General features: G+C 43.3%; 1 protein-coding gene across 12 annotated transcripts in view; it reads right to left on the bottom strand.

Moving 5' to 3' along the window:
- Positions 1-27,007, bottom strand: part of VPS13D (vacuolar protein sorting 13 homolog D) — a 277,290-nt gene that overhangs the window by 5,928 nt on the left and 244,355 nt on the right. For 9 of the 12 annotated variants that reach the window (XM_073233217.1, XM_073233222.1, XM_073233218.1 and 6 more), the window contains one exon: positions 6,656-6,787. The exons of 1 other annotated variant lie outside the window; for it this stretch is intronic. In XM_073233217.1, the coding sequence (XP_073089318.1) occupies positions 6,656-6,787 (132 nt within the window). Of the gene's footprint in view, positions 1-6,655; positions 6,788-22,398; positions 22,700-27,007 lie in introns of those variants that run through there. 2 more of the 12 variants (XR_012129991.1, XR_012129992.1) reach the window with 2 other exon arrangements.

Here is a 27,007-nt window from a genome sequence, read left to right as displayed (position 1 = left end):
CGAACATCCTGACACAGAAAGGAAGCAGCAGAGCCCAGCTAGAACTCACGGGGAACTAGCTTATAGCCTATGGCTTCTGAGCACAGGCAGGCTGGGCACATGGCTGGTGAGGCTGAAATGGGTGCTCAAAAGGGACCCCTGAAGCTGGCCACCACAGCTGGGCTGAGAGCAGGGAGGTGAGCCCAGGACAGGGCTCTCCCACCCCACCGCTCTTGCCCTTGCCCTCGGGTTCTGGCGCCTGCTGTGGCCGACATTTATGCACAGGCTCCAGGAAGGGCCAAGGCCTTTCCGTGAGGGCAGCTGCTCTGACGCCTGGGCCAGAGTGGCTGACATTATTAGTGCACTTTCCATACTGGAACACTTTTACGTGCTTTAAAATAGGCTGCTTTCCAAGATGCCACAGATGGCTCACGTTCCCGATCGGGCTAGAAGGACCTGGGGAGGAAGGGCAGCTCCAGGCTGGGGTGCGTGCTTGGGGCACTTCACACAGTGGAGGAAGCCTGCTGGCCAGGCCGCTGCTTTCTCTGTGGCTCAGTGTCCACCTTTGATAGAGATGACGTTCCCTGCTGGCTTCCTTCATGATGTGGAGTCAAAAGACCCGAGGCCATGGAGAAAGGTGAGGGGAGAGGGCAGCTTTGTGAATGGGCACTGGTCTCTATCGAGTCCAGGGGCCCCAATCCCACCCTGAAACCTACTACAGAGCAAGAGTATCACCAACAGGAGGAGAAAGGGAAATAGCTGGGCCGCAGCTGGAGTGCCAGGGTCCCCCTACTGTGTTCTGAGCAAGAATGCAGAGACTGACTGTGCAAACAGCTGTCTCTCCATTTTCCTTCTGACACGATCCCTGAGCTCCTACAACCCATGGCTAAGGCTTCGGGTTTCATTAGCATTAGCAGTACTAGTATTTACAAAATCTGGCAACCACATCAAAGAATGATTAAAACTGAGCTCCAGAGTAGGGGCCCCCTCCTAGAATGAAGATGGACCCATACTCACTGCTCCGTGAGAGAGTAGCTGCCACTCAGGGTGACAAGAGGAGCCGGGCCAGAGCAGTGTCCCCAGCCCTCCCCTCTGCCGGCCTCCAAAGCCACAGTGTCTCCCTCCCTCCGTCCCTGCCCGTCCACCTGCAGAGGGCCTGCTCTCCACAGGTTCTGTTCACACGTTTTAGGTTGCTACAGATTCTATAACTGACTCTATAAAAGAAAGATTTTTCGATTTAGGGTAAAAATTTTAACTTTAACTCTCCTTTAAGAAGAGGCAGAGAATACTCTGACCTTGGGACTGACGTCAGACAGTTTAATCTGAGAGAAAGGAAGGCTGGGGCATGTGGCTCGCATCATTCTCTGAGGCGTCAGATGCTGACGGAGGGTGAAGCTGGCCACTGCGAGGTGGCGCCCACTCTCCCTAACAACACGTCAGGCCATGACCACCACGGGGCTCTCAGCAACCCCAGCGCACTGACTGTCAACAATGGCTTCAGCCTCTCATGCTGTGGCAGGTGATAATGTCCTGTCCAAGGCATATGGCTGACACGCCATCAGAGCCAGCCAGTCACTACTAGCCAGAAGGCTTTGCTTAGGACTCCCCTGCTGGCACCTGCAGAGCAAGGGTCATCCTGTCTACTCTGCGGGGCCACAGGACGCGAAGACCTAGCTATGTGCCCAGGACAGGAGAGATGCTCAGCTGATGGCGGCTGCTGTCATTTGCTTCTTGTGTTGAGACAGAGGCCGGGTCGCCCTGATCCTGTGGGGGAGGGTCCCCTTGTAAGTTTACAAATCCTTGCATCAGCAGGCTGGAGAAATGAGAGTCCCTCTAAAACTCCACATGGAAAATGGGTTCAGGAGCGATTGCTGCTCCGAGAGAGAGAAATTTGTCAAGTAATTGTTTCAGCCACCCTCTTCAATTTGATTTTTTTTCTTTTTCTCCCTTTTTTTTTTTTTTTTTGCTTTATTAACTCTTATGTATCTATGTTCTACTCCTGTTGGAGTCATTTCAAAATCAGGAAAGCTTTAAGTCATCTCACTCTGAGGTGTTCTAGAACAGGCTTCCCCCACCGAGTGCGTCATCCCGAGTCCATCTGTGTCTGATACGGTGTCATTCTGAGCCAGGCCCCTGCAGGACATCCCGCAAGTCCCTGGAGTTCAGCGATGCCCTCTGCTGAGCTGCCCTTCCTTCTCCAGTTCTCTCCTCCCTAGACTGCCTATTGCAGTTGGTGGCATCCCCATCCGACCACACAGGCTAGAAACCCAGGACTCCTTCTCAAGCCCCTCCATGCTCATATCCTCTGCTTGGCACCATTCTAACTGGTACTGATGGCACCTCCTAAATGCCTCCCAGTGCTGTGCCCTCTCTCTACCCTTCTTCACTGCCCCTGTCTGTGTTTCAGCCTCTCCACCTTTTCCCTGGCTGCTCCCAGGGCCTCCGAACTGGTGTCCTGTCTCCAGACTCTCCAACTTGGATCCATTTCTCTGTTGCTGTCAAAGTTACATTTTTAACCTGTGGACATTTTAGTGGTATTCTCTTCAAAACCTCACTACTGCCTACAAAAGAGGTAAATGCAGTGTGCCCACCTCCCAGGGCAGCCTCGGCTCCCTCCCTCCCACACACATGCTGCCACCACTCGTGGCTAACTCAAATTCTCCAGAAATGTCACTAACTCTTCAGCCTCTTCGCCTCTGCCCAGCACTTGTCTCTGCGCACGCACCTTTCTCTCTTCCCTCCTGGCACAGTTCGCCTCATCCTGCAGGACCAGGTCACAGCCTATCCATAGCCTCCCCTGGCTCTCTGGGCATAAATTAATCACTCCCCCTTGCGGCCCCATAACACATGGCTCATGCTTCTATTCAAAAAGCAATCATATGCTACAGACGGTTAGTAATATTGTCTGCTCCCCTGCTATGGTGAGCTGGTTGAGGGAAGAGCAAATTGCTTACTGGTGCTGGAGTGTAGTAGAATTTGGTAAGTTTATGTTAGGTAGCCTTAGAAAATGAAATGGTAATGAATGTACATGATAAAGTCTAAGAATTTGTCAGAATACATGCAACTTTTGATGCTGGATCTATTTTACCCAACAGTAAAGGTAAAGAATTCTCTCGAAACTTTTGATTTAACTGATTGAAAGATTCAGCAACCCAGTAACTTTATCAGTGTTAACTGGCTAACCCTTCAAATGCAAGTTTAAATTCAGGGGCATATCAAAGAACATTTAATTCCCTAAGTGCCGATGGTTATTGATTGATTCTTTCCTGGTTTAGAAAATGGAAGCCAATGAATTCTATCCCATTTCGCAAAAGGAACTGTCTTTTGGGGTTTATTTTTGAGACTGTACATATTAATATAATGTTTATATTCATAATTAAATACTATTAGAATTAACACTATAGCCCGTGCTCAAATTTTTTTTTGATTTCTATCTTTATCTGCTACTTCTCAAGAAGAATAGATAAGATAAAAAAAAAATACCATAAACAGCATTTTACAAGGGGGGCAAGAAAGGAGAATTTTATTCCTGATTTTCTTTCTTTCTGTACTCTTTGAATTTGCTAACCATGAGCAAGAGTTTATTTCATCAAAAGAGAGAGCGCATTCACTGGCTAGTGGGTTTATAGGTCATTTTTGTTTTTTTTTTTTAAAATACTTTTTTGTCTTAAGAGATCTCCTAAGTGCTATTTTCTAAAACTACATTTTGAAAATATAATCCAATTGTCAAACTCCTGAAAACAGTATGTTAGGGCAGCTCTATGGTTGTGTGGGTTGCCTGGGGGCACCTCTGTGGAAAAGGCAAGAGCCCTCCTAGACTTAAAATGCTAGTATGTAACTTGGTGACAACGTGTTAGGAATAAAATAGGGCCTGCTTTCTTTTTTTAATGAAAATGAGGTTTCTGGCTGCAGTTAGAGACACTAGCTATAAAGAACAGTTAATTTAATTAGACAAATTTTACTTTAACATCATCTTAACCCAGCATCGTATTTCAAAACCAAAATTGAGAAAAATGGGAAGCAATGGTAATTCTGCAACATACCAGGGAAATAGTTAATTCATTTGAAACTGAAGCCTTTTCCACTGGCCAGACTTTAAATCATATGTCAATAGCTATCTTTTTAATACTGATTAATTAAATAAAATAAAAAAATTAAAAGAACAAAGTTGAAGCAACCATGGCCCTGGGGACTTTGTGGGGTTTTCACTACATCAGGAAGTAGTTACACAAGATTTTCCAGAAGTGAAACAGTGAGTCCAACTGGAAAAAATGTGGAAACATTTAGTTAGAACAGTAGAACAAGGTATTAAAGACCCTTTTAAGGGGTTAACTCTGAAGGGAAATACGCAAATAATTAGGTCTTTAAACATGTTTTTAATTACAATTCTAGGATAAAAGTCAGAGGTATAACCTGGCACTCATGTGCTTTTCCTGCAACCCCTTTCTTACAAAGTGATGAATCTAATGTCCACGTCACCGGGAAGACCCAGCCTGACAACCGAGGACCCTTGGGGGCAACATCTGCCGCGCTCCCTGACGACTTCCTCCTTGTACACTAAGGCAGGCCATGCGCTCTGTGCTTCCTTCAACATTCACTGGCAAGATTTAACCCTCAAACACGGTTTTCATCTTTAGAGTCTAAATTCATTCATGCCAGTCCTGAAGTTCATACGAATCTCAAAAGCTCCATGAAAGCTATTTCGCAGACTTCACCCGGAGTCCGGCGTTTGGCTTTCTGTGGCTCTTTTCAGTATGTGTCTCTCCCTGGGAGCAGCCCTTTTAGCTGTACTACACAACTTCTCCCTTGTGTTTTTGGCGTATGTCATTCTACTGAAAATGCATTTTGTAAGGACAGAGATGGTTCAACTTGAATAGAGGTAAGTGGGGGAGGACATTAAAAGTACAATGTACAGTAATTTATAATCTCAACCTTCCACCAAAAAATCCCCAAAAAAAGGAAAAGTGAACTCATTTTAATATAATGCCACACTGCATCCACCCAGCTATCATTTATTCAACAAATATTTTTTGAGCACCTATTAGCTGCCAGGCACTGTTCTAGGTGCTGAGGATTCTTCAGTGAATGGAACAGACAAAATTCCCGGTACTCATGGGGCTGCCAGCCTACAGACCCTGCACCATGCCCTGCTAGACCCAAGGAATGACTCTCTGGGCCTCTGATCCAAAGACCAACCTTCCATCAGCAAAGTGGTGTAAAGCGCAGCCATGACACCAAATCCTCACCCCAAGGAAGCAGGACTGTCAAGCCTTCCCTAGGGCGAAACGGCGTGGGGATCCTGAGTATTGCAGTGATGGCCAGAATGAGGCTGGACTCAAAGAGCAGAATACATAATAATGCATGCTGTGGACTGAACTGCATCCCTCACGTGCCTATGCTGAGGCTCTTATCCCATTGTGACTATTTGGAGTCAGGAAGTAATTAAGTTTAAATGAGGTCATAAGGGTGGGGGCCCTGATCCTATATGATTAGTATCCTTATAAGAGACACCAGAGATCTTGTGCGCGCTCTCTCTGCCATGTGAGGAGACAGTGAGGTGGCCATCTGCAAGCCAGGAAAAGAGCCTTCACCAGGGACTGAACTGGACTTCCAAGCCTCCACCACTGTGAGGAAATACATTTTTGTTGTTTAAGCCACTCAGTCTTTGGTACTTTGTTGCGGCAGTCTGAGCTGGACTAGGACGATGTGATGCACCTCCGTCATCAAGAGGCCTTCCGAAAACACTGTGGGGGCTTGGGTCACACGAAGCACATCCAGGAAGATGACATCCTATCAAGCAAGCAACAAATGAATTCTGCATTTGATTTCTGATGCCCCATTCAAATCCTGCTACAAAATAGGAGATAAGGTCACTGCTTTTAACAGTGGCACTGCGGGCTGTCCTGGGAGGTGACATCACTTCAGATACTCCTCCACTGGCCAAAACACACTCCTGTCCCTCAGGACCCTCCCCTAGCTTGCTTTACCTTAAAGGAGACAAATAAGCATTAAAAGAAATAAAATTAGCATTTTGCTACTCATCAGGCATAACAAATTGCTTTCTTGGGGTAGGTGGTTCTAACACCTATTTGGGTTACAGAGCATTTTATTCTGAAAGGGTCTCTGTTGAACATCCTAAAATAGTGATGTGTTGAATTCTATCATAGCAACTTAAAATAATTTCACTAGCTGAAAATACTACAAGATCCCAGGTGTATAAGGCTTTGCATTCAAAGAGTCACAATAAAATCTTAAGAATATTGCATTTCTAAAATTTTCAGCTACTAGCTGTTTGTTAATCGTTTCACTAGTATTCTGCAGCAAACAACAGAACACCAAAATTTAGGAGAACTTTACACAGAGGAAAAAAAACTTTAAATGGAAAACATTTAATCTATTATTGTTTCTTTTTGAACTAACTAGAAGGAGACTGCCATTTTCTAGAAACAAGTCCTGCCACAGAACTTAGCTCAAGAACCACTGCTAAAAGTAAGAGGCTGTCTGTCTGCAAGCAGTTATATCGGAACCTACAAAACATTTGGGCCAAGGCATCGTTGACCAGTTCCAAGGTCTAAGAGTCATGATGACACCTGGATCAGAGAGAAACTTCTCAGTCTCAAGGGCAGGAAGTGCAATTCAGTGACCAACAGAACTGGTTTCTCTCGGCCCCACTTACAATTCGTCTTGTATGTTGTCTGTTAGTTTGAAGAGCTGCTCCTGCCCCTCTGCCTGGCTCTCAGAATAGCGGGGAAGCAGCCCCTGGGGCCCTGTGCAGCAACGTGGTTTCCGAACCCTCTGGGCTTGAGTCCTAGGTAGGAAAATGGGCAAAAAGCAGAGTTTAAAAAATAAGTGTTATGGGTAAAATGATTTCAGTTAAGATAAGACACAGTCGAACTCTAGTGACTGGAGTTAAACCACAAATTACCTATGAATGCATTTAAAATTGTAGCTAAAGTCTCCAACTTTGGGTTAAAACCTTGTCTTTGCCAAGTTCTAGCCATGTCATCAGGGACAAGTCTGTTAACTGCTTTAGCCCTGGGTTCCAGTTTTCTCTGTGGAACAGGATGATGACACTTGCCTCACAGGACTGCTGTGAAGGTGCCCATCAAGCCTGTGGTGGACAGAATGTGGGCCACCTACCAACGGTGGCTCCTGCTGTTATGGCTAGCCTCGCACTTGGCCTAACCCATTTTTCCAGGGATCTCTTCAGGACAAATATGTCTGGATGTCTCAGGAAGAAGAGTAGGGGCCCTGGGGATTTAGTAAGAACACACCAAGCTTCTAGCCTTCTAAGATGAGCTCCGCTGCCTGGGTATAGGGTGAGGGACGCAGCAATAGTGTGAAGGAGATGAAAGGCTCCAGGGACAGTCCCAGGCCACACTCTGGGATTCTGCAGCAGCTCTGACTCATGCCACTCGGCTGTTAGTTGCCCAAAGGAATCTGCTTTGCTACGGCTTTCAGGGCAGGCTGATGTTGTCTTGTTCCACAAACCATATACAGGGTCATTGATAAGTACTTCTGGTGTTTTCCTAGAAACAGGAGTCCGTATTTGTCTTGGAAAGGCTGTGCGTATTTCAGATGACTGATAAGAGGGTGCCCGGTCTGTCCTCGGCCTTGGACTTGCTGTACTTTTCATGATTTGTTCCTGGATTCCACTGAAGCAAAACATCCCTCTCTAGACATACCTAACAGAGAGGAACAGACTCACACACTGACTCAGCACTTCAGAACCACGTACTAACAGCACTGCAGAGACACTTACAAGGGCAAAGAAGCACCCTGGAAGTCAAATCGGGGTGGTAATATGGAAACTTGGCACAGACCATACAATGAGGTAGCTGCAAAACTGGGGCAATTGCAAAGCACTCCTGGGCCCATGGGGCCACCGACTGTGAAGTTCCATACCTGGGTAATGTTTGGCATGTGTCAGAAAGTCAGAAAGCCAGTGATACTATTTTAAAAGTTCAGTACTAAGTACGTCTGCCCTAAGTACTATTGATTGTGCTCTTCAGGGGAGATAAAGAAACTGTAAAGGAGTTTCAGTGACCTGCACTAAGGAACTGGGGTAAAAACACCCATTTTACTTCTATCAGGTACTCACATACTCCCATCATGCAGTTTAAACTTCTTCTCTAAAAGTCAGGCCTACTAAATCTCAGCCTAAAGATTTAGTTATTTAGATCCTCGCTACTGACTGGAAGTAGGGAGGGCAGTTGAGGAAGCCACTGTTAACTTGTTAGTGGAGAAGCTCGACAACTCTATGAAGGGAGTGTGGCACTTTTTCAGGAGCAGAGCCCTGTTTCTTGTCGCCTCACCTAGTGAAATACCCACTGTCATTCCCAACACTGCTTAGGACAGGTTCATAAAGAATCCTTTTCTCAAGGCAGGCCCACTACTCTGTCACCCAGTGAAGCCCCTGAAAGAGGTTTGGGCTATCCTGGCGACAGCCCAAAGGCCCCTCCAAGAGGAAGGTGACGGGGCCTGGTCCCCAGAGCCGGTCAGGGTAAGGCTTCCTGACCGCTCTCACGCCTTCCCCATCTACTGAGAGGTCTTGTAGGCTCACCTGCCGTAGATATCCCAAAGCCAGCTCCTTTGCCATCTCTGTTGTAACTGCATTTGTAATGATCACAATAGTCTTATGACTTATTCTATTTCCAGCCCTGTCCATTCTCTTCATAGCAACAAGAATGATCCTCTCAAAAAGACAACTTAGATCCAGTCAGTCATGTGCTCAAAACACATTTGCTTCACTTCCCACTGAGATAAAATATTTGCTTATTGCTTGGGTCCCCATCTGGAATGTAGGCTCCCCAAGAAGAGGGATTTTGTTCCACTCACTGCTATTCTGGGATCTAGAACACTATGTGGCTCCTAGGAGGGAATCTGTAAATATTAGTTGAATAGATGAATGAATGTATTTATGGGTGGGGAGCCGGCATAAGGGCCATTTTGACTACTGAGCCCCAAAGGAAAGGTGATACACAACCTCTGGTGGAGAGCTTGAACACTAGAGAGTCTGAGCTTTGAAAGTCAATAAAGTTAAGGCAAAATAAAAAGAGAGAATCCCATCCTCCTGGGTATGGCTATGTCTGGGTACAAAAAGAGTATGTCTGTGTGATGAACTGATCAAAACAAAAGAAGGGACATGAAGGCAAAGTCATGAAATTTGCGTCTCTTATTGACACACGTATTTTCCTTAGAAGAAACAATCTTTTCATTAGTACCTAAAGCAGAAAAAAACATGCTGCCAACTAGTAGACAACTTACTAAGGCTCCTAAACTCTTTTGGGGGGATCCAAGGAAGCTAAAGAAGCCAAGGAAAGGTAGCTTGTTTCTGGTCCTGAGCTCTTAGAAATAGCATCTTGTAATAACTAAGGGATGGTGAGAAGGTAAGCGTGCCCCATATTGTCACATTATCAAATAGCTCTTTGGAGCATACAGCCATCTCTTGTCTCCGTGGCCTTCCCCAAATTTCAAGGGATCCAACCTCACCTCGACTTCAACACATTGTTACACCTGCAGACTGTAAACCCACCCAAACACCAGAGAACCAAGAAACAGAGGAGCTCCCTGTGGGCATATGCTGCCTATTTAAGTTTCTTATCTGTCTTCCCAACAGGCTGCCAACTATCTTCCCATCTTCTAAGCTCCTCACTCTGATGAACCAGCATCAGGGAAGGCTGGATACAGTGTTTGGATGCTGTGACTGGAGGAGCTCGCGGTGGCGTTCAAGGCTCATTTTTCACATAGACACAGAAAAAGGAGAGTTCAACTTTGACACAAAAAGAAATGCAGTTTTCCCTGATAGTCTTATAAATACACATCCTACTGCTACAAGAGGTGATTTGGAGATACTCTTATTACAAGTAGAAAGCTGGATTAAAGGAATTCTCCTCCAGAATTCCCCTTTCCTTATCATTGTTAGAAGCTGACAAACTGTCCTTTCTTCTCCAAAACTCAACTTCTGAGGTCCAAGTTGGGCGGTTGCAGGGTCAGAAGGTGTATGTGTGCTTAAAGTCAGTGTATGAATAAATGTAGTCCCAAGCTTAAAGAACTGTAAACAAAAAGAAGCTAGTGTTTTCAAAGCCAACAAGCCAGCACAAAGTTTAAAATGATACTCTTCAGTTCAGGGCATTGTGTGGTGGAAATGTTTTCTTCATAAACTGATGATGGCACTATAAATTCAAATAATCCTCTGAAACCAGTATGACCATGCGTGACGACAGTCCCGCGTCTGTTCATACTCCGTGATTCAGTAATACAGTGTATTTACTTTCAAGTGACTGGCCTTAAGTCACTTTCATGCACGTTCCTGTAAGCACCTGGAGGGAAAGGACTATAATCTTTTTTATTTTAAGCTAGACTTTAGGACTATTCTCATCATTATCCTCAGCTTAAGGCCCACTATCATCATTGGCCTTTTATTTATTTATTTTAAGTTACAAAATAAACATCTGTGAAATCATCATCCCAGCACAAAAACTCCATCGTGACCATAACTTGAATCTATCTGGGTGGTCCTCTGCTGTCCCACCCCAAGTTCCTCCTCTATCTAAGATTGTCCCTATTCTGAATCTTGTATTTATCATTCCCTGGCTTTCCTTCTTCATGTAGTCTTATCACATTTCAAAGTGTGTCCTGCTATAGTCTTGTTGTAGTCTTTAGTTTTAGTTGTTTTGGGCTTTTGAAAAAGGATGTCACTGCCTTTTTATGTTTTGGGACTTACTTCTTCCTCCAAGTCATTTTGCTAAGATTCAGCCATCCTTTTATGTATAGCTACAATTCACCTATTGTAACTGCTTATTATTATTCCACTGTATGAATATACTATCATTCATCCATTTTCCTGCTGCTGACAAATGGGTTATTTCCAGATTTTGCTACTACAAACAATGCTGCTGTGAACATTCCTGTATATGTTTCCTGGTGAACATGGGCAAGGTTCTTTGGGTATATATCTAGGAGGTATTTGTTGGAACACAGGGCATGAATGTTCACCTAACAAGATAATTCAAATTGCTTCAAAGTGGCTGAGCCAATTATACTCCCATTGACAATGCATTTAAGGGAGCCTAGTAACCTATATCCTTGCCAATACTTGGTGTTGTGTAGGACAGCACTGTCCAATATGTAGCCACTAGCCACATGTGGCTACTGAGAGCTTGAAATGTGGTCAATGTAATGAAGAAACTGAATTTTCAAAATTTAATTTACATTAATTTCAATTTAAATCGCATATTAGACAGCATTGGTCTACTCTTAAATTTTTGCTGCTTGAATGGGTAATGAAATGGCATCTGGTCATCTTCTCATTCCCAACTTCTTTCAACCTGAAGGATAATAAGGGTGTCCATTTAAAAAAGTGGAGTAGCTCAGCGCCTGCCTATAGGCACTAGAGCAGGAAGAACAATGCCCAAGCCACTCTGGCCCGCTGCTGTCGGACTACCCTCGGACCATCCTCCGGCTTCCCCGGGTTGCTCTGCTCTCTTTTTCATCATGATCACCTTCGCTGTCAAATGTGCGGCTTCTCAGGCAAGGTCCTGGTACTATAATCCTGGGGATAATGCATCATTCAACAAGAGGTGGCAAAACTCCACCCACTCACCTCTCATTAGTTGACAGGGTCTCTTACTAACACTTGACATAAAAGACAGTTTACAACATCAGTCTGTTTAGTGCAAATGCAGCAACTCTGTCTCCACAAACCTCTGTTTAGCCAAAGGTCTGTGGTGTATTTAATTGCTGCCAGCTGGGGGTTTTGTCGGCCATTTTAAGCCCTCAGCTGCTGCGGTTTATAAATTTCACAGTGTATAGAAAGAAGTAGGCCTTCCAGTCAACCAGCTAATCCAAAATGTCAGCACCAAACGAACTTGAGCTTTGAACTCCATTAAAATGTCAGGGAGTCGGCTGTACAACGTGGACGACTCTTCCCGCAGGGAAGGGGCTGCTGATACAGTGGCTGATGTGCTGCAGATCTCCGCCCAGTGAGAGATCAATACAGAGCAAGCCTGCATCTGGCCATTGCTATCTGACATACACCGGAGGCCCCAAACCAAAGATCAGAGTAATGAAAACAACCCATGTAATTTCTTTGAGCAACAATAAATCCAAACAAGGTGACACAGGGAGATCTAACCAATCCCACTTGGTTGATCTTGCCTTTCAGCCTAAGGGTCAACAGTTGGCCAGTCATTATTTGTTCTCCACTTACATGATGAGTAACTATGTCATAGTTCTATTAGCCAAAGACAGATGTTGTACGCACATATGCATACCCCTGTATAGCTCAAGTTAAGACATTAGTCGGTTGAGAAATCCATCATGGCCAATGTCTATCAACCAAGCAAGCTTCAACAACAATCGGTCATAAGGAGAAAGCTAGTGTGTCAAACATGTGACTTCCTAGCATAACAGAATGTTTATTCAACTGATGACGGCCATCTTCCATAGGCGCTGTGCGTCCTGACCCCAACAAAGTGATAGATTGTGCTTGCATTTACTTTATGTGTGTGTCTAAGACTTTTGTTTTAATTAAATATCTTACAGACATATACTGTGCTCAACTGAGCACAGGCTGAGAACAGAAGGTGAACCCAGACTATCTCTTTAAATACTGAGAATGGATGACAGCTACAAGATACCAGGATTCTCGACTGACTGATTCAAACATTAGTCAGTTCTCTACAAGGAATTCAACAGTCTACCTAAACAGTACTCTGCACCCCAGTGTATGATTTGGTTAAAACTTCCTCTGCTACCCACATAGCGCTGTGTCTGAAGTTCAAGAAGCCTGCCATGCATGAGATACACCTGATCTTTGACCTATAGCCCTCTCATCCCCACAGCATCCACTTCCACAGACTAAGTGGAAAAGCATTTCTACTCCACAGATTTTATTCCTTTCAGTGTGAACTGTCATCAGAGAAGACTCCACAGGAGGATGAAAACCTCTAGTCTACATGAGAAATTCTTCCCCCTAGTTCCATAACAAACAGAAACCTCCTTTCTAGAACCTGCTCAGAGATAGTATTCAATCCGTAGGTTTAACAGTAACTACTGCATTTAATAGTAACTCTGACTGCATTACACCTTGAGCCAAGAAAATTGCACTGAATATCTGCTATGACAATTTGGATTTTGAACAGAGGAAACAGTCAGCTGGGCAGAAGGAAACCCTTTGTCAGTAGAGTAGAGTTGGTTCCCAAATGAAATCACTGAGGATACAAACTGAGACAGCCAGAAAACGAACTGCTCAGAGCCTCGACAGTGGCTTGTACCTGCCTCTGCCTCCATGTCCCCTCTACATGGAATCAACTTTTCCTGAGTTGTCATATACATAGCCCTGTGCTAGGTCTTTAGGAAAACAAGGATGAATCAAGCTCCCAGGGAGCCTGCTGGAGTCTAATGCAGCAGGAGAGTACTTGGAGAGAGGCAGTGATCTGACTGAGGGGCTGGGCTCTTGAGCCAGGTTGCCTGGGTTAGGATCCCAGTTCCACCATTTACAAACTATGGCCCAGGACACACTGTGTAACCTCTTGGAGCCTTGGTTTCCTCATCTATAAAACAGGGATGATAATAAGGGAGTCGTCGGGAGGAGTAAATATGTCAATATGTGTACAGTGCTTCTGGCGGTTCCTGGCCCTTTTCAGGCACTCAGTCAGACGCTCCTGCTGATGCAGCACCTGCAGAGGGCTGCCATGGGTGCACAGGAGGGAGCCGATCCCAGCTTAGGTTGCTGTAGCCAAGACGCCCAAGGTTCAACATCCAACACTTCTCACTTAGTTTTCTTACTAGGGAAACTGCTTCAAATGGAAATATTCCCCTTTCCCTTCTGCTTTCTTTTAACATTCTACTTACCTCTCCCTAGAGTTCTGAAGCCATATGTGTAAAAACACATAAAATCCCACATTGTATTGTTGCAACTGAAAATGTGGGAAAGATGTTGATTCATGAAATCGTTAGAAATTGTATTACTATTGCTGTGAAGCTTTTAGTAATTTGACGTCCTGGGCTGGGCTTTCTCCCATCAGTGGGATTCACACCTGACTTGTTTATAGGGGTCAAGGCTTCCTATAACCTAACACATGTTTTGGGGACCCAAGACATAGCAACTGTGACAGCTGGTAGGATTAATGCCAACAGATATGCCTACTGGGATTTAAAGTCTAAGAACAAAACTACTCCAGAGCTTTTCTTCCTAGTCAACTAACTGCCTCAGGGGTGGGACTGTCTGTTCATGCGGGGCGTTGGGGTGGGGGCATAAGGCGCAAAGCAGACTGGCTTTATAAAGAATTCCAATCACATGGCTAATGTGGTAGTGAGATTACAGGTTGACAGCCTTGGGTTTCCTAAGATGCCCTATTTTTGCATGCACTCTGGGGTTGCTTTGCTTTCTAAAAAAATAGTAGGCAACTTATAAAGTGGTTTGCAGCTTTCAACATTACCAGAACAGGGCATTTTATAAATGCCAGCTTCATTGGTGTTATGAATACAAGCATTCTAAATCAGACAGTGTAGTGCTTATAGGAATCTCTTAAGCCACGGTCAAATTCCTTGCTAACCTGTCACCTCTAATGCCAATCTGAAGATATTTTATATGGGCCAAAATACACAATTCCTGGTAAACTTGATTTTGTGGCCATTAAGTACAAATGCTAATAATGCTAACAAGCTGATTAAATAATCCAGATATCTTCAGATTGATTTCTGGCAAATGATCACCTACTTTCTCTAAACCTGTAACTTCTCCCAAGAGTCAATCTCTTTTGAAAGATGAAATTTAGGAGCATGGTGGTACAGAGAAGAACATAAAGCTTTGGAAAAAGACATGCATAGAATGAAGTCTCCCAGACCAGTCACTTAGAGCCGAGCAATCATGAAGAAGTTACTGGATTGCCTGCAGCCTGTTTGCTTATGAATAAATGGGAATACAGGACTCAAGACGGCGGCGTGAGAGGTGAGACAGAGAATTCCTCCCAAAACCACATATAGTGTGAAAATATAGTTACTACAACTAGCCCTAAAACAGCAACAGGAAAGAAGGCTGCATGAGACTGCTGCATACAGACGTCACGAACAGAGCAGTCCTCATGGAACAGAGTAACGTATGAAGGCCTTGATCCGGTGGGACCCAAGCCCTTCCCCCACTTCAGCTCACAGGCGGGAGGAAGAGAAAGGGAGCGGAGAGTGGGTGGAGGCCTAGGACTGCTCAACACCCAGCCCTGAGGTCTGCTTTGGAGCCCAAACCTGCATTGTGTGGTGCTCTGGAGGCTGGTGAGATTGGGGAGCTGGGACAGGCAGAGTGCTTAAGAGACTGAGATTCTGGTATTTGTGGAGAATGGGGAGCCACAGCTGGTGGTTCTGGGACAAAGGAAAGCCAGGCTGTCTGAGAGGCTTCCTAGCAGCGAGAGGGCTGCTGAAGGGGCAGGTTTTGCACGGAGCTTGCTACGCGGGAGAAGGGATAGGTGGACAAGGTTATCTGGGTGCACTCTGCCCAGCAGGTTGGGAACGTTGAGGAGCTTCAGGCACTCCATATCCCTGGCTGCCTACTCAGCTCCAAGGCACCTGACACGCAGCCTGCTGTGCCTTCCTCCTGGCCTGCCGGCACCTGCTCGCAAACCAGCAGCCACTGCGGTGGCATCAGGCCAGCCAGAGGGATGCCCTGCCTACAACACCTAGAGAGGCCAAGCACAGAGGCTTACACCTGTGTGCTGACCCACTGGCTCTGACACTGGAGACAGGCACTGCAGCTGGGAATCAGGAAACAGCTCTTTCCACACTCTGGGCACCAGCGCCGTTCCCCTACGACCCCCAACCTCACTCTAGGGGCTGAGCAGCTCCAGAAACTACGGCTTCTGGGCACTAGAGGCAACCCTATAGAATTATGAAATGTCAAAGGAACCTGGTTCAGACCAAAATCTAACAAACCCCAGAAAAAGGGCCAAATGAAACTCAACTCACCAATCTTCCTGAAAGAGAGTCTAAAAGAAAATCATAAACATGCTCATGGAGGTACGGAGAAATATTCAAGAACACAGGGAAGAATTTAAGACGGAGATTCAATCATTAAGCAATTCCAAATCTGAAATGAAACATACAATGGAGGGATTTAAAAGCAGATTAGATGTAGCAGAAGAGACAGTAAATGGAACAGAAATTAGAGAAGAAGAATACAAAGAAGCTGAGGCACAGAGAGAAAAAAGGATCTCTAATAATGAAAGAATATTGAGAGAACTGTGTGACCAATCCAAATGGAACAATATCTGCATTAAAGGGGTAACTGAAGAAGAGAGAGAAAAAGGGATAGAAAGTGACATTTTGGAGGTAATTGCTGAAAACTTCCACAATCTAGGGAAGGAGATAGTCTCTCAAGCCATGGAGGTGCACAGATTTCCCAACACAAGGGACCCAAGGAAGAAAACATCAAGACATATAATAATTAAAATGGCAATGATCAGGGACAAAGACAGACTTTTAAAAGCAGCTAGTGAGAGAAAAAAGATCACATATAAAGGAAAAGCCATCAGGTTATCATCAGATTTCTCAACAGAAATCTTACAGGCCAGAAGGGAGTGGCATGATATATTTAGTGCAATGAAGCATAAGGGCCTTGAACCAAGAATACTCTATCCGGCAAGGTTATCATTTAAATTTGAAGGAGGGATTAAACAATTTTCAGATAAGCAAAAGCTGAGAGAATTTACCTCCCAGAAACCACCTCTACAGTGGATTTTGGAGGGACTGCTATAGATGGAAGTATTCCTAAGGCTAAACAGATGTCACCAGGGGAAATAAAACCACAGCAAAGTAGAACAATTAATTACTAAGCAGATGCAAAATCAAACCAACTACCCGAAGAATCAATCAAGGGATAAACAAAGAGTACAGAATATGATACTTAACACATAAAGAATAGAGGAAGAAGACAAAGGAGAAAAAAAAAAGAACCTTTAGGTTGTGTTTGTAATAGCATACGAAGTGAGTTAAATTAGACTGTTAGATAGTAAGGGAATTACCCTTGAACCTTTGGTAACCACGAATCTAAAGCCGGCAATGGTAATAAGTACATACCTATTGATAATCACCCTAGATGTAAATGGTGTGAATGCAGAGTCACTGAATGGATAAAAAAACAAGACCCATCTATATGCTGCCTACAGGAGATTCATTCAAACCAAAGACATACACAGACTGAAAGTAAAGGGATGGAAAAGATATTTCATGCAACTAATAGGGAGAAAAAAACAGGAGTTGCAGTATTTTTATCAGACAAATTAGAGTTCAAAACAAAGAAAGTAACAAGAGACAAAGAAGGACATTACATAATGATAAAGGGGTCAGTTCAACAAGAGGATATAACTATTAGAAATATCTATGCACTCAACACAGGATCACCTACATATGTGAAACAAATACTAACAGAGTTAAAGGGGGAATTAGAATGCAATGCATTCATTTAGGAGACTTCAACACACCACTCACTCCAAAGGACAGATCAACTAGCAGAAGTAAGTAAAGAGACAGAGGCACTGAACAACATATTAGAACAGATGGACCTAACCAACATCTACAGAACTCTCCACCCAAAAGCAACAGGATACATATTCTTCTCAAGTGCACATGGAACATTTTCAAGAATAGATCATAACTAGGCCACAAAAGAGCTTCAGTAAATTCAAAAAGGTTGAAATTGTACCAACCAGCTTCTCAGATCACAAAAGTATGAAACTAGAAAAGGAAAAAGTCCTTAAGCACATGGAGGCTTAATAACATGCTCCTAAATAATCAATGGATCAATGACCAAATAAAAAAAAGAGATCAAGCAATATATGGAGACAAGTGACAACAATAATTCAAAACTGCAAGATCTGTGAGATGCAGTGAAGGCTGTGCTAAGAGGGAAGTATACTGCAATACAGGCCTACCTCAGGAAAGAAGAACAATCCCATATGAACAGTCTAAACTCAGAATTAACAAAACTAGAAAAGGAAGAACAAATGAGGTCCAAAGTCAGTAGAAGGAGGGACATAATAAAGATTAGAGCAGAAATAAATAAAGTCAAGAAGAATAAAACAACAGAAAGAATCAATGAAAGCAAGAGCTGGTTCTTTGAGAAAATAAACAAAGTAGATAAACCCCTAGCCAGATTTATCAAGAAAAAAAGAGAGTCTACACACATGAACAGAATCAGAAATGAGAAAGGAAAAATCACTACAGCCACCACAGAAATACAAAGAATTATTAGAGATACTATGAAAAATTATATGCTAACAAACTGGATAACCTAGAAGAAATGGACAACTTTCTAGAAAAATACAACCCAGGAAGAAACAGAAAATATGAATAGACCAATTACCACCAAGGAAATTGAACTGGTAATCAAAAACTACCTAAGAACAAAACTCCTGAACCAGATGGTTTCACTGCTGAATTTTATCAAACATTTAGTGAAGACCTAACACCCATCCTCCTTAAAGTTTTCCAAAAAGGAGAAGAGGAGGGAATACTCCTAATCTCATTCTACAAGGCCAGCCTCGTAGAATACCAAAACCATGCAAAGACATAACTAAAAAAGAAAATTACAGACCAATATCCCTGATGAATATAGATGCAAAAATAATCAACAAAATATTAGCAAACCAAATTCAAAAATACATCACAAAGATCATCCATCATAATCAAGTGGGATTCATCCCAGGGATGCAAGAATGGTAGAACATACGAAAATCCATCAACATCATCCACTACATCAACAAAAAGGACAAAAACCACATGATCATCTCCATAGATGCTGCAAAAGTATTCAACAAAATTCAACATCCACTCATGATAAAAACTCTCAACAAAATGGGTATAGAGGGCAAGTACCTCAACATAATAAAGGCCACATATGACAAATGCACAGCCAACATTATACTTAACAGTGAGAAGCTGAAAGCCCTTCCTTTAAGACTGGGAACAAGACAAGGATGCCCACTCTCCCCACTTTTAGTCAAATACTTCTGGAGGTCCTCACCACAGCACTCAGACAACACAAAGAAATAAAAGGCATCCAGACTGGTAAAGAAGAAGTTAAACTGTCCCTGTTTGTAGATGACATGATATTGTACATAAAAAACCCTAAAGAATCCACTCCAAAACTACTAGATCTAATATCTGAATTCAGTAAAGTTGCGGGATACAAAATGAATACACAGAAATCTGTAGCATTCCTATACTCTAACAGTGAAGTAGCAGAAAGAGAAATCAATCAGGAAAACAATTCCATTCACAATTGCATTGAAAAGAATAAAATGCCTAGGAATAGACCTAACCAAGGAAGTGAAAGACCTATACCCTGAAAACTACAAGACACTCATGAGAGAAATTAAAGAAGATACCAATAAATGGAAACACATCCTGTGTTCATGGATAGGAAGAATTAATATTGTCAAAATGGCCATCCTGCCTAAAGCAATCTACAGATTCAATGCAATCCCTATCAAATTACCAACAGCATTCTTCAATGAACTAGAGAAAATAGTTCTAAAATTCATATGGAACCACAAAAGACCCTGAATAGCCAAAGCAATCCTGAGAAGGAAGAATAAAGCAGGGGGAATTACCCTCCCTGACTTCAAGCTCTACTAGAAAGTCACAGTAATCAAGACAATTTGGTACTGGCATAAGAAAAGACCCATAGACCAATGGAAAAGACTAGAGAGCCCAGATATAAACCCAAACATATATTGTCAATTAATATATGATAAAGGAGCCATGGATATACAATGGGGAAATGACAGCTTCTTCAGCAGCTGGTGTTTGTAAAACTGGAGAACTACATGTAAGAGAATGAAACTGGATCACTGTCTAACCCCATACACAAAAGTAAACTCAAAATGGATCAAAGACCTGAATGTAAGTCATGAAACCATAAAACTCTCAGAAAAAAGCATAGGCAAAACTCTCTTGGACATAAACATGGGCAGCTTCTTCATGAACATATCTCCCTGGGCAAGGGAAACAAATGCACAAATGAACAAGTGGGACTATATCAAACTAAAAAGCTTCTGTACAGCAAAGGACACCATCAGTAGAACAAAAAGGCATCCTACAGTATGGGAGAATATATTCATAAATGAAATATCTGATAAGGGATTGACATCCAAATTATATAAAGAAGTCATGCACCCCAACAAACAAAAAGCGAGTAAGTCAATTAATAAATGGGTAGAGGAGCTGAACAGACACTTCTTCAAAGAAGAAATTCAGATGGCCAACAGACACATGAAAAGATGCTCCATATCCCTAATCATCAGAGAAATGCAAATTAAAACTACAATGAGATATCACCTCACACCAGTTAGGATGGCCAACATCCAAAAGATAAACAACAACAAATGTTGGTGCAGATGTGGAGAAAGGGGAACCCTCCAGCACTGCTGGTGGGAATGTAAACTAGTTCAACCATTGTGGAAAGCAGTATGGAGGTTCCTCAAAAAACTAAAAACAGAAATACCATTTGACCCAGGAATTCCACTCCTAGGAAGTTACCCTAAGAATGCAGCAGCCCAGTTTGGAAAAGACATATGCACCCCTATGTTTATCGCAGCACTATTTACAATAGCCCAGAAATGGAAACAACCTAAGTGTCCATTGGTAGATGAATGGATAAAGAAGATGTGGTACATATACACAATGGAAAATTATTCAATCATAAGAAGAAAACAAATCCTACCATTTGCAACAATATGGGTTGAGCTAGAGGGTATTATGCTCAGTGAAATAAGCCAGACAGAGAAAGACAAGTACCAAATGATTTCACTCATCTGTGGAGGATAAGAACAAAGAAAAAATTGAAGGAACAAAACAGCAGCAGACTCACAGAACCCAAGAATAGACTAACAGTTACCAAAGGGAAAGGGACTGGGGAGGATGGGTGGGAAGGGAGGGATAAGGGGATAAAAGGGGCATTACGATTAGCATGTATAATGTAGGGGGTGGGGGGCATGGTGAAGGCAGTATAGCACAGAAAGGACAAGTAGTGATTCTATAGCATCTTACTACACTGATGGACAGTGATTGTAATGGGGTATGTGGTGGGGACTTGATAATGGGGGGAGTCTAGTAACCATAATGTTGTTCATATAATTGTACATTAATGATAGCAAAATAAAGAAATAAAGAAATAAATGGGAATATAATACTTACTTGACAATGTTGAGATAAAATATGGAAAGTACAGAGCACAGTGCCTGCCACAGAGTAGGTAGTCATAAAAGTTATCTGCCTCTCTCCTACCCTCACTCAGAATTATTGGGGGTTAATAAATCAATGTAAAATACCAAAATGTGAAAGTTTTAAAATTCAGATTTACAATTTTAGCCTGAGAGAATGCTGTGGGAAACATGACTTATTGGCTATGTAAGCATGATTCGTAGGAGTGCAGTGAATGTTTGGGTGCACAGGTGTTTCCTAAAGGGCAATGCCTCAGTGTTTGCTCACCTGACCTACCACATCCATACAGCTACAGCTGATCAACTCAGCAGCTCAATACATTATACCAAATGTCAAAATCTTATAACTGGAATTAACGGAATTAAACTTCACTGTAAGAGAGGTCTTTCGAAAAAATTTTTTTGATGCAGAACACTTTCTCTAAGTGAAGTTTGTCAGACAACCTGAATACATTCAACCCCTGCGAATGGAGCTGTCCTGAAGACCTGCAGAGGGGCTCGGGCTGGGTCGTGTCATGGCGCCCCATCCCCCACCCCCAGGGCCTCCACACGCAGCTACCTACTGACTAAAGCAGCGCAGGCAGGGAGGTGCTGTGGCCCAGAAAGATGCCTGCTTTGTGATTTATTTGTTTGCTTTTTCAGGACCACCCATTTATTCAGGCTAGAAGTTTTATATATCCCTTTATTATCAAACAGAGTGTATGGTGGCAGGTGAGATGGAAAAGGAGAAAGAAGGAACAGAAGACACTTCAAAAACTGGCAAGGACACTGGAGATGAATGGCTCTCCTGACAATGAAAGTTGACGTACAGTTGCCATACTCACAGGGATGAAGAGGATCTGAGTCAGGCCCTGAGGTTAGATTTAAGGTGGTAGTGGGGAAGCCAACCCCCTGGAGGGTTGCAGAGCCAGCCAGGGTCCCAGGCAGTGTTCACAGCTGTACCTCAGCACCTAAACAGTGCCTGGCACCCAGTAGGCGCCTAGTGCGTATACAAGAGCTGCAGAGACCAGAGAGCTGAAAGGCTGTGCTAGAACTGGGGGCAGGAGAGCCCAAGCAGCCGCTTCTGGAGCAGGGCCATCCGCTGTGGAATTCCTCCTCCAAGACTAAGCCAGAGAGAGGCTGGGAGTTGGTAACAACCCAGAAACCCCTGGAGCAGAGGAATGCTGATCATTCCATTGTGGAGGGACACTAGAAAGTTACTGACCTGGGTCATGTTCTCCCAGGGAGCAACTGGATGGCTGCCTGGTGGCCTTGGGGGAACACGCACCATCTGCACCTCTGCAGGAGGGAAAGGAGCAGTGGGCCTGGAACTCTGGACGTGGCTCGGGGGTCTGGCTTCTACCAAAGGTCCAACCCAGACTCAACACTCAGCGCTGAGGTAGCTCAGAACTTGCTGGCCAAGACGATCAGTTCTCTGCACTAGCTCAAATTCCAAGAACTCTCTTCAAAGGGGTTTTACTGTATAGCTTCCATTATTTCAGTCCCAAGTTTCAGGTTCTCTTGACCTAGAAACATAAAGAATCAACCAATCACCTATTCCTCATCTTCCTTTTGACCAGCTGGTGCTTTTTTATTGTTTGCCCTTAAATTTAAGCCAAGGCCAAGTTTTCTCAGAAGCCAAGGTCACCTCTAGTCAAATCTGACCCTCTACAAACAAGAGATGGCACCTTGTCTTTGAACTTGTGTCAAACTGGCTCTAGCCCATCATTCCAATGCCCTCCAGAACATCTTGGATTTTTTAGGCAAAAGAAGAGACTTTTCTTTGTTCTGGTTCTTCCCGTAGCGCCTGGATATAAAGCCAGAGCAGGAATAAGGCAAGGAGAACATCCATACGTCTAAGTGGGGACTGGGTTCAATGGTGACCTTTCCCATTGGACCAGAAGCAAGCAGAACACAAGCTGCCAGCTCAGTGATACCCTTTGGTGCCTCTACAAGGGGTACATTTCTGCCTGGTGCCATGACACTCAACCTGGTGACAAAAGGTTATTCTTTATTTGGTGATAAGAAGGTCAAGCTGCCTTATAATTAAGAGCCGCCAGTGTGAACATGAATGGGACTGATTGCCACAGTCCATCAACCCTTGGCAAACTGGTTTGTTTGGTCTGGACAGCGAACAACATTCCACACTACTGGATTTTTTTCTCCCAGATCCCCTGCGGCTCCATCACCCCCCTCAAAACCCTTTTTAAAATTACAATCTGTTCTGCTGTCTCAAGTTACATTCTGTAAATAATAAGCAACCCTGATGAAATACAAAAAGCTGAAAATTTGTAAAGCAGAAAGGTCTGCCACATCTGTGTCACATTAAACATGCACTCAACAGATTGGTTGATTCCTATCTAATCAGCACACAAGGGTGACATGGGCCAGAAGGATTCTTGTGCCACAGGCCACAGGGCTGAGGGCCACCAGAAGCAGGCAAGAAGGGGCAGGAACTGTACCATGAGGCAGAGATTCCAAGCCCATGGTGCAGATGACACTCAGATGTCAGCCTGCCTCCGCTCTGATGCAGATGTGTCACATCTCCGTGGTCATGGCTGTGGATGGGTCACAGGCAGACAATGCTCAGAGCCTCCTTCCCCACCCTCACTGCTGCTGAAGCTGGGCCCTGGAGGTCAAACTAAGTACCACGTTCTAGTGACAAAATGTCTCATTTGAAGGAGCTGGCTCTCTATACATTAAAATGCTACAAAATAAAAATACAACAGAAGAAAACCAACTGATGTCCACTTGGTAAAATGCTTAGAGGCTACTAGAGATGATAGTTGCTATGGCAGGCAATATTTGGTGTCATCTTTATTTCTTCCAAGCATTTTAAACACACACACATGCACACACATGTGTGTGGGCACTCATGCTCCCAATTTAAGAAAAACTGGCAGAACATAAGAGAGAAATTGGCATGTTTTAAACTTGTGGCATTGTGCTGAGTCCCTGATGATTAGAAAGCTCCAAGTTAGAAAAAACAAGATTTAGACTCAACAAAGAGTCTTTAAGCAGAGGAGCATATGAGCTTCTAAGGATACTCCATGGAAAAACTTAAGCATATCACCACCTCAACCGGCAACCTTACATCTGCATTTCCCCACAACCTTAGGCAAGAAGACCCCAAGGTCCACAGTATGTCTCCATGGCTGCGTTTATAGAGTGTTGACTATAGGCAATGGGCACACTAATCTTCACAATATTCCCATAAGGGAGTATTTTATTAGGATTCCACTGCATGGAGGAGGAAATCGTGCCTTAGAGTATGAAGTTTGTCCAAGGCCATTCAGCTGGCCAGTGGCAAAGCCAAACTTGATCTTGGGTCTTTCTGATTCTCCTGGACTCAAACTTATTATCAGCATGACTACTGATGAAAAACCTCTGTAATCCATCACTGTGCTAAGCACTCAAGAGACCCTAGAGAGATACCAAAGAAGGCAGTAACAAGATCCTAAGAAGCTTACAATACAGTTGGGAAGACTTATTTCCTTGAAATGACTGGAAGAAAGTGAGACCATGTATCAGTGATGAACGAACTAAGAAAGTCATCACTATACACTACAGAGGGCAGGATGGGGCCTCCTGGGGAGGCCTAGTTTCAAGCAGGGCCCTGCCTAATGGCAGAGCAGGATTTTTATTAAAACAATGTGTGACATCACTACTAAACTACAGCATCAGTACTAACAAGTTTCATAACAGAAACTAGTGGTAAACAAATACTAAGAAATAGGAAGAAACAAATAAGATAAAGGCCAGTGCCAATCCGAAAACATCTGTTTAAAGCTTCGTTCTTTTTTTTTATTAAGGTATCATTGATATACAGTCTTATGAAGGTTTCACATGAGCAACATTGTGGTTACTACATCCATCCATATTATCAAGTCGCCCCCACCCCGATCCCATTGCAGTCACTGTCCATCAGTGTAGTAAGATGCTACAGAATCACTACTTGTCTTCCCTGTGCTATACTGCCTTCCCTGTGACCCCCCTAATAATAATGCCCCTTAATCCCCTTCCCACTCCATCCCCACCCACCCTCGCCAACCTCTTCCCTTTGATATCCTCTAGTCCCTTCTTGGAGTCTGTGAGTCTGCTGATGTTTTGTTCCTTCAGTTTGGTTTGTTGTTATGCTCTACAAATGAGTGAAATCATTTGGTACTTATCTTTCTCTGCCTGTAAAGCCTCATTCTTAATGCTAAAGCAACAGATTAAAGAACTGTAAGTAATGATAGATTTCCTTTTATAAAGTGGTGATGCAAACTTTAACTTACAGGAACAGAATTCACCAAGTGACTAGTCTAAATTCCATTACTATTTGGGAGAAAGATATGTGTACTCACATGGATGAAAAACTGATTGAATGACAACTACTGGAAAGGTTGGACCAAGACAGGATGAGAATAGACAGACACATTGAAAAGGAAGACAAACTCTGACCTCAAGGGGTTTAATGAAGAGGATTGAGGCAAAGAATATGCAAAGATAATTCCCCAAAGTAGAAATCCAAATGGCCAACAGAAATATGAAAAGATGATTCAATACTCTAATTATCAGAGAAATGAAAGTAACACTGAAACATTTACTCTCTGAGAGGCAGAGAGTTAAAAGAGTAACAGTGCCTTCCACTTAATACAGTATCTACGTCATAAAGTGCTTGACTGTATTCGGGATGAATAAAAGAGCCAGCACTGGTAGAAGAGTACAGAAATGGGCCCTCCTAAGCACTGTGAGTGGGTGCAATTGTTTCAACTTCCTAGAAGGCAATTTATAATGTGTTTCAAAATAGAAAATGCATAACCCCTGTAACACTAAAGAGAGAATGGTAATGGTATGAAAAAATATATGTAAAAGATGTATGTACCAGCAAAAAATGAGAAACATCCCTCGGTAAAGGGCTAGTTAAATATATTATTGCATGTATGCGATTTAATACTATATAAATGTTAAAAATGATTCACTTTTAGAATGGAGGATGTTCTAGTCATTGAGTGAAAAAAAGCTAGACACCAGTATTTGTGCCTCTATTCATGTAAAGTCATATATATGTATTTGTGCATGTGTGTGTACACATATGCATATACATACGGAGATACCTAGCAAGGTGACAATTATTATGAGCCTTTTGAGTGATTACTGATGGCCAGTGGGATGGAGTTCTTACAATTTCTTCTTTAAAATAGTAATAACAGTACTTATCTCATTGATAAGAAACAGAGAGAATTCATACAAGGTCCTTGGAACAGGGTCTATACACTGTAAGTGCTCATATATTGCTATATTGCTTGAACTTTCAGAACACTTCACATTTGTACAAACTTCTAAACTCAAACAATAGAACTATTTTGTAAAAAAGATGATCCAGGGAACAGTTAGCTCAAACACCAAAATGTCTAAAGTGCACTTGAAAAGCAAAGCATGAATGAGTACAAATTTCTATCAGTATATCCTACATACAAGCATGGGTTGGGAGCGGACTAGAAAAGAAGTCAGAATGTTCAACCTTTGTCGGGAATGGCTTTCTTCTGGATAAGAGGCAGTCCGAGTGGGGATTTCTCGAGAGGAAGGGCCATGAACTGACCATTACTATCCATGCTACTTCTCCCAGAGCTGGGAGGCACAGCCCCACACTGTACTGGATGGGGGTGAAGGCCATGGGTGTTGCTTTGTTAACCTGAGGGTCCTCTTCAGGAGGCTTCCTTCCCAGCCCATCTGACTTATTTTTCCAGCACTGTCTTGCTTTTTGACCCTGGACAGCAGGAGAGAAGGCTTCTCTTGTTTGCAGTAAGTGGCCAGCTCAGAGCGACATGCCCTGCCTGAGGAGTGAGAGG

Source organism: Manis javanica, chromosome 4 (assembly GCF_040802235.1).
Source record: "Manis javanica isolate MJ-LG chromosome 4, MJ_LKY, whole genome shotgun sequence".
Taxonomy (NCBI): domain Eukaryota; kingdom Metazoa; phylum Chordata; class Mammalia; order Pholidota; family Manidae; genus Manis; species Manis javanica.
The sequence above is the reverse complement of the archived record's forward strand: the minus strand, read 5'-3'. Positions and strand labels throughout refer to the sequence as shown.